Source organism: Vipera ursinii (assembly GCF_947247035.1).
Source record: "Vipera ursinii genome assembly, chromosome: 1".
NCBI classification, from domain to species: Eukaryota; Metazoa; Chordata; class Lepidosauria; order Squamata; family Viperidae; genus Vipera; species Vipera ursinii.
Window position 1 is genome coordinate 3,893,528 of NC_139512.1, and position 12,665 is coordinate 3,906,192.

The 12,665-nt window shown below is 41.3% G+C and overlaps 1 protein-coding gene and 1 long non-coding RNA gene across 4 annotated transcripts in view; one reads left to right on the forward strand and one right to left on the reverse strand.

Moving 5' to 3' along the window:
* Positions 1-12,665, forward strand: part of NFIC (nuclear factor I C) — a 177,949-nt gene that overhangs the window by 142,614 nt on the left and 22,670 nt on the right. For all 3 annotated transcript variants that reach the window (XM_083349806.1, XM_083349805.1, XM_083349804.1), the window contains 4 exons: positions 1,121-1,244; positions 4,151-4,275; positions 7,898-8,020; positions 10,432-10,616. In XM_083349806.1, the coding sequence (XP_083205932.1) occupies positions 1,121-1,244; positions 4,151-4,275; positions 7,898-8,020; positions 10,432-10,616 (557 nt within the window). The remainder of the gene's footprint in view (positions 1-1,120; positions 1,245-4,150; positions 4,276-7,897; positions 8,021-10,431; positions 10,617-12,665) is intronic.
* Positions 1-12,665, reverse strand: part of LOC310632811 — a 269,935-nt gene that overhangs the window by 112,758 nt on the left and 144,512 nt on the right. The gene's annotated exons all lie outside the window — the stretch shown is intronic.

Sequence of the window (12,665 nt, forward strand, 5' to 3'; positions counted from 1 at the left end):
CACTTTGGAGACAAGAATTTGATCTACTTACTATCAGTGTTGAATTGGTGCCAGATGAAAATTAAAGGACTTCAAGGGGGCTTGGACATAGGTTTCTTTCAGGGGTGTAGGGACTCCAGGCTGATCCCTCCCTTGAACTCAGCTTGATCATCTCCTGAAGTTACTGTTTCCAATACCATGTTCCCTGCCAACTCTAGTGTTGTCTCTGAAGGAATGACATTGCTCCTGAGGGAATTAATTTCGTGACTTGAACCTTCCTGAATTGATGGTTACTTCTGGATGGGCAGGAGAAGGCCATGGCTAGAAGGTTTTTGTCCAGCTGTGGTTGTTGCACCAAGTATGGTGCTTCTTGATGCAGGAGAAGTTCATGCAGTGATTCATGTTCTCACCACCATCCAGTTTGACAATGGCGATGCACTCTAGATAGGGCTGTCTTAAAAAAACCTCAGAAACCACAGTTGGTTCAAAATGCAACAGTCCCCATGTCAAGGGCTCCTATATGCCACAAACTTATTACACGTGATCAACCACACTTGGAACAACTGCACCCATTTCTGGTCACCATGATACAAAAAGAAGCTGAGTCCCTAGGAAGAGTGCAGAGAAGCACAACAAAGGTGATAAAGGATCTGGAGACTAAATCATACAATGAATGATTGAGGGAACTAGGTATGTGTAGTTTAACAAACAGAACGGCTGGGGTGACATTGTATATATGTAGGAATATGTTTATAGGGCATATTTATAGATAGCATCTAGTTATTTTACTATATCACATCACTTCACTCCATAATCCAGTGTTTCCGTTGACAGCTTTAAGATGGATGGACTTCAACTCCCAGTATTCCCCACATCCACCTGACCCTCTAATTCAGTGTTTCTCAACCTCAACCACTTTAAGATGTGTGAACTTCAACTTCCAGAATTTCCCAGCCAGCTGTGTTGGCTGGGGAATTCTGGGAGTTGGAGTCCACCCATCTTAAAGTTGCCATAGCTGGGAAACATCTCTGACAGAGCACCACTGATGGAAGCAGAGAATTCCATCCCGGATCATTATTTTATGAATCATTCATTATCCCCTTCATGGTATTGATGGTTCTTCTCCCTCTGTCATTCACAGCACCAGTGGTGACAGGCACAGGTCCAAATTTCTCTTTGGGAGAGTTGCAAGGGCACTTAGCATACGACCTGAATCCCTCTAGTACAGGGATGAGGCGGACGCTCCCCAGCACTTCCTCCAGTGGGTAAGTCTAAACTAACACACACTCACTCTCTCTCACTTCCCCTTTGTGTGCATGTGTTGAACTAGCTGTGTGTGTGTGTGTGTTTATAAAACCTTTACCTCACTGAGGATGCAACGGATGGAATTGGAAGGTTGCCAGGTCACACAAAATTGGGTCATATCCAGGTCTTCAAGATTTCATCCAGCCATTTCTTGCAACCAGAAATTCTTTTCTAGTTACAGGTAGTCCACAACGTACGACCCAAAATTTCTGGTGCTAAGCAAGAGAATTGTTTGGTGAGTTTTACCCCCATTTTTCGACCTTTTTTTGCCACAGTTGTTAAATGAATCACTGCAGTTGTTAACTTAGTAACACAATTGTTAAGTGAATTTGGTTTCCCCATTGACTGCTTGTCAGAAGGTCCCAAAAGGTGATCACATGACCCTGGGACCTTGCAACCTTCAGAAATATGAGCCAATTGCCAAACATCCGAATTATGACCATGGGGATGCTACAATGTTTGCAAGTGTGGAAAAACAGTGATCAGTCACTTTTTTCAGTGGCACTGTAATTTCAAATGGTCACTAAATGAACTGTTGTAAGTTGAGGACTTCCTGTATATGCAGACAATGTATGATTTTTAAGAAGAGACTGGATAGCCACTTGTTTGAAATGGTATAGGATCTCCTGCTTGAGCAGGGGGTTGGACTAGAAGACCTCCAAGGTTCCTTCCAACTCTTATTCTGATTTTGATTTAATGCAGTCTCTCTTCTAACTGAGGTAAAAGGTAGGGTTTCAAGCTAGAAGGCTGTAGCTTTTGTGCTTCACTTTTTCTCCTTCCTTTCTCACTCCTTAAACAACCTGACTCATGATCCTGACTTATTCAACCACATCACATCCACATGTCTCAAACATCTGGGATGCAAATTGCTTGAGAAAGCAGAAGGTGAAATATTTGACAGCTCTTTCTCTATCACGGAAACAACGGCTTCTACTGTGCTCTTAGGATCAGAAATTAAAATTGTAAAGGTCTTCATGTTGTGACGTACTGTTTAAGCCAAAAATGCTACCAGATTGTTGGGGGGCAATTAAGCTGACTTTGTAATAATGCCGCTTGGGGTGTGTGTGAAAGCCCTAATAAGCAGGCATATACGTAGAATGAAGGCTACTGCTAAGCTTGTAAGCCGCCCTGAGTCTTCGGAGAAGGGCAGGATATTAATGGAATTAAAATAAAAAATAAAAAAAATCTCAGCCTTTAGGAATGCTGTGTCACCTTTTAATTAGAGAAAAGTTTTCTTCACTAAGTAGCCATGACCTGCTGAGAACACTCTTACCTTTTGTGTCTTTAATCAATTGTCTCTCTGTTAATGGAGACAAAACAAAACTAGATGAGAAAAGAACATAAGACAAAAACACATCTAGGAAGGGATCCTAGATGTAGAAGCTTATAAATTCTACACCTCCTTGCCAGGAGGAAAGCTATTGTTGCAATAGATTAGTCAGTGTTCAACTAGGGCAGGGGTAGGCAACCTTGGCTCTTTTATGACCCGTGGACTTCAACTGCCAGAATTCCTGAGCCAGCATGGCTCAGCTTGGAAACCTCTCCATTTCTCCTCAGCATGGCTGGCTCAGGAATTCTTGGAGTTGAAATCCATGAGTCATAAAAGAGCCAAGCTTGCCTATCCCTGGACTAGGGGGGATAATACACTCTTCCTTTTTGTAATGCCATTCCTTCATTCCCTACTCTGATTTGCAACTCACCCCCAGACCCTGTACAAACTCCTGATCCTTACCTAGAAACTGTGGGGGAGAGACGGGGGGTGGGGTGGGGAGAATGGGGAACTTTGGTCACATGATCACAGTTGCCATCTTGGCATTCTTGATCTCCTCGATGCTTCTGAAACCCTCCATGACCTTTTTCTTTTTAATTACTCTACTGATATATCTGAATATGTTACTGTTCTATCAATTCTTTTTCTCTTTTACTTCTTGTGCCCAGGTTCTCTACTAAAACACCTATCCTTCGAAACGTCTTCCATCTTAACTTCTTTATTTTTCCTTCCACTGTGTTAGGAGTGTGTTAAGTGAATAACTGCAGTTTGTTCACTTTGCCTTGATTTTCTTACCTCATTTGCCTCTCTTTTGAATCATATTCCACCGTGTAAAGCTCCTCTGAGCAATCCTAAATTCTTGGACTTAGTGAATTATTACCCAGAGCAATGAAGTATAAAAAGTAGGAAGTTCCTTTCAAAATTTAGCTTCTTTGATAGCTGTTGCCCTTCATGGTGGCTATACAGGTAGTCCTTCTTACAAGAGTTCATTTAGTGACTGTTCGAAGTTGCAACGGCACTGAAAAATGTGACGTTATGGCCACTTTTCACACATCCTTTGTAGCCTCCCCATGATCATGTGATCAAAATTGAGATGCTTGGCAATTGGTTCATACATTGTTATCATGTGATCCCCTTTTGCAACCTTCTGACAAGAAAAATCAATGTTGAAGTCAGATTCACCTAACAACCATATTACTAACTTATCAACTGCAGTGATTCACTTAAGAACTGTGGCAAGAAAGGTCATAAACATGGGGCAAACCTCACTTAACAAATGTCTCACTTAACAACAGAAATTTGGGACTCAACTGTGGTCATAAGGTGAGGTTATGCTGTAATGGTTATGCTGGTTTTGCAGAGGGGTTAGACCAGGGGTCTTCAAACTTGGCCCTTTTATGACTTGTTGACTTCAACTCCCAGAATTCCTCAGCCAGGTACGCTGGCTGAGGAATTCTGGGAGTTGAAGTCCACAAGTCATAAAAGGGCCAAGTTTGAAGACCCTTGTGTTAGACAATGATATGGTTAGATGAGGTTGTTATTCTTATATTTAAACTGCTATTAAAACCATATCTCTCCTTTTTTTCCCCCCATAAGGAGTAAACGGCATAAGTCAGGCTCCATGGAGGATGATCTGGATACCAGCCCTGGGGGCGAATACTATGCTTCCCCTAGCTCCCCCACAAGTAGCAGCCGCAACTGGACGGAGGACATGGAAGGGAGTAAGTGTGCAGGAGATGGGCCTAGCCTCCCTGCTGGTTCAAGTGCCTTTGCAGGATAAATAATGTCTGTGGAGATTCTCAGTCATCCCAGTCACAGTTGTCTCAAAGTTCCTTTTTTTCTTTTCTTTTCAAAAGGCAACTGGACTATTTTTTTTTCGTTGAAGAAGAAGAAGACATTTCGCTTCTCATCAAAGAAGCTTCATCGGTTGTGACTTGATGGTTGGAGGGGGAGGGGGGAATGGAAGGATAGGTTCTATCCTTCCTATCTTTCCAGCAACCCACCAGCCAGTCAAAACTGATGAACGTTCTTGGAAGAGAAGCGTCTTTTTCTTCTTCCTCAAGGGGAAAAAACAACAACACCCCGGCTAGTTCAGGGGTTCCCAGCGCCTGGTCTGTGGACTGGTACCGGGCTGCAGCATGCCAGCAACCGGTCCGCACAAACAAGCAAAGCCCCATCCGTGGGATGCAGGCAACGCACAAAACCACACCTCCTCCGGTCCACGGAAAAAAACCTCTCTCTACAGAACCGGCCCCTGGTGCCCAAAAGGTTGGGGACTTCTGGTCTAGTTGCTTGTTTTTTTTAAAAGGACCTTTGAGACACTTCACAGAATGTTTTAACATTTTCGCCGGCTTCCTGTTTTTCCTAGTTTCAGAACCAGCATCCCAGGTCCCCAGGTGCTTTCATCAAACATGTGAAGAGTGTAATTCTTTTTTTATATATATAAATAAATCTTTATTTACATTTCGTGTTAAAAACACACCATACACCAACAAAGACAAAAAAAACCATTTACAATATACAGAAAACGAAGAAATCGAAAAATTGAAAACCATTTCAAAAATTTCAAATTATATCTACTTCTAAACTGACAATTATATTCCACTCATTAAGTCTCTTATAACTATCCAACTCCAAAGCTTATTCATTAACAAAAGCTATATCACTTCATTTTTGACCAACCTCCAAACCACCCTCATTTTTTTAATCTTTATCCATCCAAATATACCATTTATTCCATGATAGAAATGCTGGTGTCTCTTCTTTACCCTTCAACTTCTTGGTCAATGTATCTGCTTCTGCACAATCAAGTATTCTCCTAATTATAGCTTCATCCGGCGGGGTATGATTTGCCTTCCAAAATTGAGCATACCCAATCCTCACCGCCGTTAAGATATGTAAAACTAAATACCATATTTCCCTCTTAATACTTCCAGGTCTGAAGCCAAGCAGATACATCTCTGGTTTAAGATCAACTAAACACCCTGTAATTTCCTCTATCCATTTTTGAATCCTCATCCAATATGTAACCACTTCCAGACATGTCCACCATAAGTGATAATACGTGCCAATCCCTTTACCACACTTCCAACAATCGGCCGACAATCCGGGGAACATTTTGGAAAGTCTAGCTGGAGGGAGATGCCATCTATAAAGCATTTTGTATATGTTCTCCTTATACAACGTGGAAACCACCAGCCTCATATTAATATTTTATTAATTTTATTTATTAATAAAATAAATAAATAAATAAATAAAAATAAATCCACCAAATCTCTTCCCATTTCTCAAGTGGAAGTGCATAACCAAAATTCTTCCCCCAGGCAATCATCGTGTCTTTTACCACCTCCTCCCCTACTACCCTGGTTAGCAACAATTTATAGCACTTAGATATCATCCCTTTCTCCGGACTCAGCAGAATCTTATCTAATTCCTGCAGATTCAGATAAACACCCATGAAGAGTGTAATTATGATGCATAAAGATAATATTTGTAGCTCAGGGTTGAAATAAGGGGGTCCTTGGTGCTGTCTGAGCTTGGTTGTTTTCTTGCAGTTGGTTCATTACCCAAACTAGGTAACATCGTCAACATACTGATGTTGTATATTACCTAGTTTGGGTACTGAAACGTCTGTAGGAAAACGATCAAGCTCCGAGAGCACCAACCCCCCACAGTGTAATTGTTGCAGAGCTGTCTGAACTACCGAATAAAGAGATAGGCCAGAAGATCAACTATATTGATAGATAACAGCTAGGAAATACTTAGCCAGCAAATCAACAAACATTATGATTTTGTAAAATTTCTTTGGAGAGTGAGGAAAATTAATTTTCTTCTGATCCCATTACCTTATTGTTTGGGAATGTGTTGTCCACTGTATTTTAATCTTTTATTTATTTATTTGGTAAATTTATACAGCTGTTCATCTTACATATGTTTCTCTGAGCTGCGTACATAGGGCTGCTTCTGAAAGCTATCCACAGGTAGTCCTCGATGTATGAGTTTCCATTGCTAAACAAGGCAGCTATTAAGTGAATGGCGCCAATTTTAGGGCCTTTTCTACCATCATTATTAAGCGAATCACTGCAGTCATTAAGTGAATCTGGCTTTTCGGTGGTTCCATGCTCGTTTGAGAAAAACGCTATCCTTTTGCAGATGTTATAAATTGGGGTGTGTTTTTTTTTTAAAAAATTAAGTATTTTATTTTTTCTCATTCAAAAGGAATTTTTTAAAATAATTGATCGGTTAGCTTAATGATCAATTCAATAAACACTCCAATATTGTTGTGGGTTATTATTTGCCTGCATTTAGACAAAGAATTAAAAAAGGGGAATGTGCCCACCTATTTCTTCCCCAAGTAGAAATATGTTTAAATGCTTTGCAAGAAGAGGTTTAATTTCAATCCTGACCTGGATGTTCTGTAAAATCCTTACAAATGAGAGTCTGAGAAAGGACTAAACCAACTGGACCAGATTAATCTGAGTCATCATATAGAGGAGATTAACTGCATCCTGTCGCAGACATGCACACAAACAAAGGGGAGGGGGGTTGATATTTATAGGAAAGGCTAGAAGCCCATTTGTAGGATTCACCAAACAACCACCTAGGAGCAAACTCCATTCCATCAATGTGTCAAAAATTAAAATAGAGAAACTTCTACAGATAAATCTTAAACAGTATCTGGTAATGCTGGCTCATAGTGGCTCGGCATTCATGAACCATAAGGAGAGAGCTACACAAACATGGGAAAGAATAATGCCAAGTGACGAAAAACAATACATGCTTGATAGAACTAAGTAACATACATGGACTGTGCTTCATGAAGGACAACTGGTCCCTTTTTATAGTTGGGAAGTCCAGGGCACTGCAGTAAATGATAGTAATGACTTCGAAAAGCTAAGATTTTTCCCTTGGTTAAGTCTGAAAAACATGGCTGCTGTAGTTAAAGGATCGTTCCAAGCTGTATAGAAAGAACAGAAATATTGTTTGAACCAGGGGTTCCCAATCTTGGCAACTTTAAGATGTGTGGACTTCAATTCCCAGAATTCTTCACCCATGGCTGGCTGGGGAATTCTAGGAGTTGAAATCTGCATGTCTTAAAGTTGCCAAGATTAGGAACCCCTTGTTTAGAGCCGTGTTTCTCAACCTTGGCTACTTTAAGGTGGGTGGACTTCAACTCCCAGAATCCCTCAGCCAGCAGTGCTGGCTATGAAATTCTGGAAGTTGAAGTCCCCCCACCTTAAAGTGGCCAATGTTGAGAAACACTGGTTTGAGGGGCATAATGATGCCAGCAATCAACTATTTCAGTGACATCATAACAGGCCTCTTCCTCAAATTCTTGTCCAGGCATCTCTCCAACTGTGAAAAAGACAGAAATGGACAAGTCTCCCTTCAACAGCCCATCTCCGCAAGACACTTCACCCCGGCTGTTCACTCAGCATCACCGTCCTGTCATTGCCGTACACAGTGGTATGTAAGCTGCCTTACAAAGGGCAAGGATGATTATTATTATGCGGACCTGTTATGGAATCCTTGTTTTACTATTTCAAGTGTCTAGGAGGGGACCCTGATAGTGTTAATAATGTTGGTTATTTTTAAACATCTCCATGGAAAATCAGCACATCAGAAATGAGTATCTCCTTATTGTGCTTCTTTTTTTAAAAAAAATAATTCCTCATCTAGGGGAGCATTCAAACCCCTCATTTTCCTTCCTTCCTATGTTCTGCCTGTTTGCCATTTTTAGAACAGCCCGTGGGTAGGCATAGGTTTCAAGGATCTAATTATAAAAAGGTTGCTTGCTTATTCTTTTTCATAGTAATTCCTTCTTCCTAAGAATGGCAGTTCAGCAACATGTGGGAAGAGAGGAGAAGAAGCTGCGTTGTCAGAAGTTCTCCGAGGGAGAGTTGCTATTAATCTTCCCAAGCAACAATTGCCAGAATGCTTTTAGGAGATGGGATGGAAGATTCGATAGTTCTGCAAGAGTTCAAAAATACACTAGATTCAGCAGCTAATGCTATAGCATAGGTCAGCCCCCATCAAAGGAAACTGCCTGAGTTAAGATAAATATAACTTTATTAGAGGAAAAGATTGCTTTGGAAGCCTCCTTGCTGCAATCAGCAAAAATGTAGCTATTCCTCTCAGGGGTCTAACTCTGGGAAGAAATTATCCCGGAACTCTGTAACAGAATCCAGCTGTGCACACAACCTTAACTGGAAGGTGATTGTTATGTCTCCGGGGAACCACCCTTTTCTCAATTTCCAGAATTATTTGCACTTAAAAAACAAAACAAAGAAATGAAAATGAAACCTCAAGGCAGTGATGGAAGGTACACATAATATATGATTTTATCCATGCAATAATTCAAATAAATAGAAATTTGCCTTCATGAACTATAGGAAGAGGGCAAGACTGCTAGCTAAACTATTCATTCCTCCACTGCTTATACAGGTAGTCTTCAACTTATGACCACAATTGGGAAGAGAATTTTGGTTGATAAGCGATGCGGTCACGAGGCGAGTCCTCACATGACTGAACCCGATTATTTACAACAGTTTTTACCCTAGTTGTTCAGCAAGTCATGTGGTGATTAAGTGAATCACACGGGTGTTAAGCGAATCTGGCTTCCCCAAGTAACTTGGTTTGTTGGAAGCTGGTTGGGAGAGTCGAAAATCGCAGTCATGTGACCCCAAGAGAATGCAACCGTCATAACTATGAAACAGTTGCCAAGGGCCCAAATTGTGTTCAAATGACTTTCAGGATAATGTGACAGGGATAACATTGACAGCAGGTCACTTTTTCAAGGCTACCGTAACTTCAAGCCTCATTTAATGAACAGTCATAAATTTAGGACTACTAATACATGCACCTAACATTTTAGCTATCAAAATGAGAAGAAAACTGGATCTCTCTTGCAGAAATGAGTGAATTCTGGTAGTTTCATTACTTGAGGCAGGGAGTTGACTAGAAGACCTCTAAGGTCCCGTCCAATTTTATAGTTATATGATTCTGCGTTACATCCAATTTTTTTTTCTTTTCCTCTAAAATATTACATTTGTTTAGCATCTTTTGAATTTAACTGTGTCTGCAGACCAAGTGGATAGTTTTTATTATAGAACTGAGTTGAATTGCCCAAATTAATGGCAGCCTTCCTTAACTTGGCACCCTCCAGATATGTTGGACTAAAGTTCCATCAACACGGTAATCTATAGGGCACCAAGTAAAGGGAAGGAAGCTTTCTGGCAAAGGATAGAGTAGAATTGGTTTTTACAGATCATTTTGGCTATTTATTTTTTTTCCCCCAAAATTCTTCAGAATACGATTAGTTTGTGGAAGTTAAGAAAAAAAATAGTTAAGTGTTTATCAGGCAACTCAAATTCTCTCAAAAATTTCCCAGAAAAAGTTGCATGTGATGTATTTGTAAAAAGCAAAAAAGAAAAAAAGAAAAAGATTAGGTTTTAAGAATTTAGGCCGGCAGAGCCGCACTTGTAAAGATTTAACAGAATTCTAGGAACTTTGGGGTCTTAGTGCTCAGGGGGAGGTGCCACTGCCTTTCTGATGCTAGCAGTGAAATTTTGTGGGATCAGAGAACAGTTCTGGCTGTGTGGCCAATGGCCAGATGTTGCCCCCCAGAGGTTAGTGTTGGTGGTACATAGGCCCCTCACATCCAGTACATGATCTAAAGATGAACGGGAGTGAGAGATTCCTGTAGGATTTTCTGTCTTGACCATGGAAGCTGGAGAGGTGAGGAGGAGGAGGAGGAGGAAGATGGAGGAAGGCCCTTCTAATCGTTTCTGCAGAGGTGCCCGGGAGCAGGAGGGTCTGGGCGTGTGCTTTTGATGAAGGCCGCCCAGTTTCCTCTCTCTCTCTCTCACCCTCTGCAGGTATCTCTCGAAGCCCCCACCCCTCCTCTGCGCTGCACTTTCCCACCACCTCGATCCTGCCCCAGGCGGCCTCCACCTACTTCCCGCACACAGCCATAAGGTACCCGCCTCATCTGAATCCACAGGACCCTCTGAAAGACCTCGTCTCATTGGCTTGTGACCCATCCAATCAACAACCAGGACCGGTAAGGAACTGCCAGGGTTATAACTCCTGTCGCCTTTTGTCTCGTGGTGTGGAAAGTCCCCAATGCCTCTGTTCAGCCTAGTTGACAACTCTCTGAGCCCAAGGAGAAAGAACGTGGCAGTTATTTGAAATACCGGTGCAACCAAGAGGCCCCAAGCTCTTCCATGTTTCTGTTCAGTTATCCCAAGACCTAGACGAAAGTATTTACATGTTTTCTAAATGGTATATTTAAAACCAGATTTCTTCAACCTGCTGTTCTCCAGAATCCCCAAGCAACAAAGTTTAAGCCAGTGTTTTTTTTCCAAACTTGACAACTTTAAGATGAGTGGACTTCAGCTCCCAGCCATCTTGAATTCTGGAAGCACAAAGCCACTCATTTTAATGTTGCCAAATTTGAAAAAAAATACAAGTTTAAGCCACATTGTACCCTCTCAGTCTTTGAGCGACAGCTTCACTTTCATACTTGATGGAAATATTCACCATTGCACTTAGGTTTTGCTTTGTTTTCTTTTGTGTTTGGGCCTGGCAGCAATTATTTTTTACTTTCGAATAATGTCCTGAACTATTTAAAAACGACATAGCTTTGTTCTAAGCTATTATTCTTAATGAATTAAAAATGGCATTGGGGAGGGGGATGGTTATTGAGGTTGAGATTTGTCCTTCTGTTCTTGAAATTTCATTCCTGAAACAGCTAAGCCTTAGCAGGAAGCATTACTATCTGGCTTGGGCTGAACAGAGGGAAGCAGAGTCAGATCTGTTAGTGTACTACTAGTAGTACTGCTGCTCCTGCTCCTGCTACTACTACTACTATTACTAGCCTGCCCCACTCGTTCCAGTAGGAAGGGCCTACTTCGGATCCTGTTGGCCAAAGAATTTCAGCTAGTGGGATCCAGGAGGAGAGCCTTTTCTGCTGTGGCTTCCACCTTCTGGAATATACTCCCATTGGAGGTGGGGTTTGCCCCCCCCCCCATTCCTGGCTTTCCAAAAGAACTTAAAAACTTGGCTCTGCCGTTTGGCCTGGGTCCTCAATAAGGGGCCTGCTACATTGGGGGTGGATGACCAGGTAGAGAAGACCCCCACTTCTAAGCTGCCCATTGTCTTGGTTTTTAGCTTTTAATTTTTCTATTCAATTTTTCTCATTTTAATTGTTTTCCAGTATTTTTTTTAACTTTTTATTATATTTTAAGCTGCCCAGAGTTGCTGTATTGGTGAGATGGGCAGCATAGAAATTTAATGAACAAACAAACAAATAATACTACAGTTGTCAGAGACCAAGGCTATAAGTTAGACTGTGAAGTAAAAAAAAAATTACCCAAACCCATCATGAAGAAAGATGGTATTGTCACCAAGGGGGAAAAACCCACCAAGGACACATCACCGCAGTCATCGGGATTGGAGGGTTTTTAAAAAAACTATTAAGTGCCACCTGCGTATGTATGTGGGTTTTGAACAGGACACAAAACAACGTGCGTGCTTGAGGAGGATTAAATCCTTGGCTCTTCAAAACACTGATGGTAATCTATAATTTGCATAGCATGCCTTGGGCAGGTTCACAAAGCCCAATGCCATTTGTTACCAAAGGTATGTAAAGGGTTTAGTGAGGGGAAAATGTAGTTAACAGTCACATTGTACATGTTGAAATAAGATACGGTATAATCCTTCTTGGACTAGATAAGTAATAATCAAAGTGAGATTGAGAAGCCTCTGTTTGCATCCTGTTTTCACAGCTGGGGCGGATGCTAGTGGAAAAGTAATGAATTCACACTAGTCTTTGTGCAGAGAATTTGTGCAAGATTGTGATGCTGCTCCTGGTTTGGGGCTTAGAAGATTCTTAGAATGGGATCAAAGAAAAGTTTTGACAAAACTCTTGAAATCCTCACCTACTCAACTACTGTACAGGTAGTCCTCGACTTACAACATTCACTTAGTGACTGTTTAAAATTACAACAACACTAAAAAAGAGTGACTTATTACCAGTTTTCACACTTACAGTCATTGCAGCACGTGATCAGAGGCTTGGCAACTGACTCATATTTATGACGGCCACAGT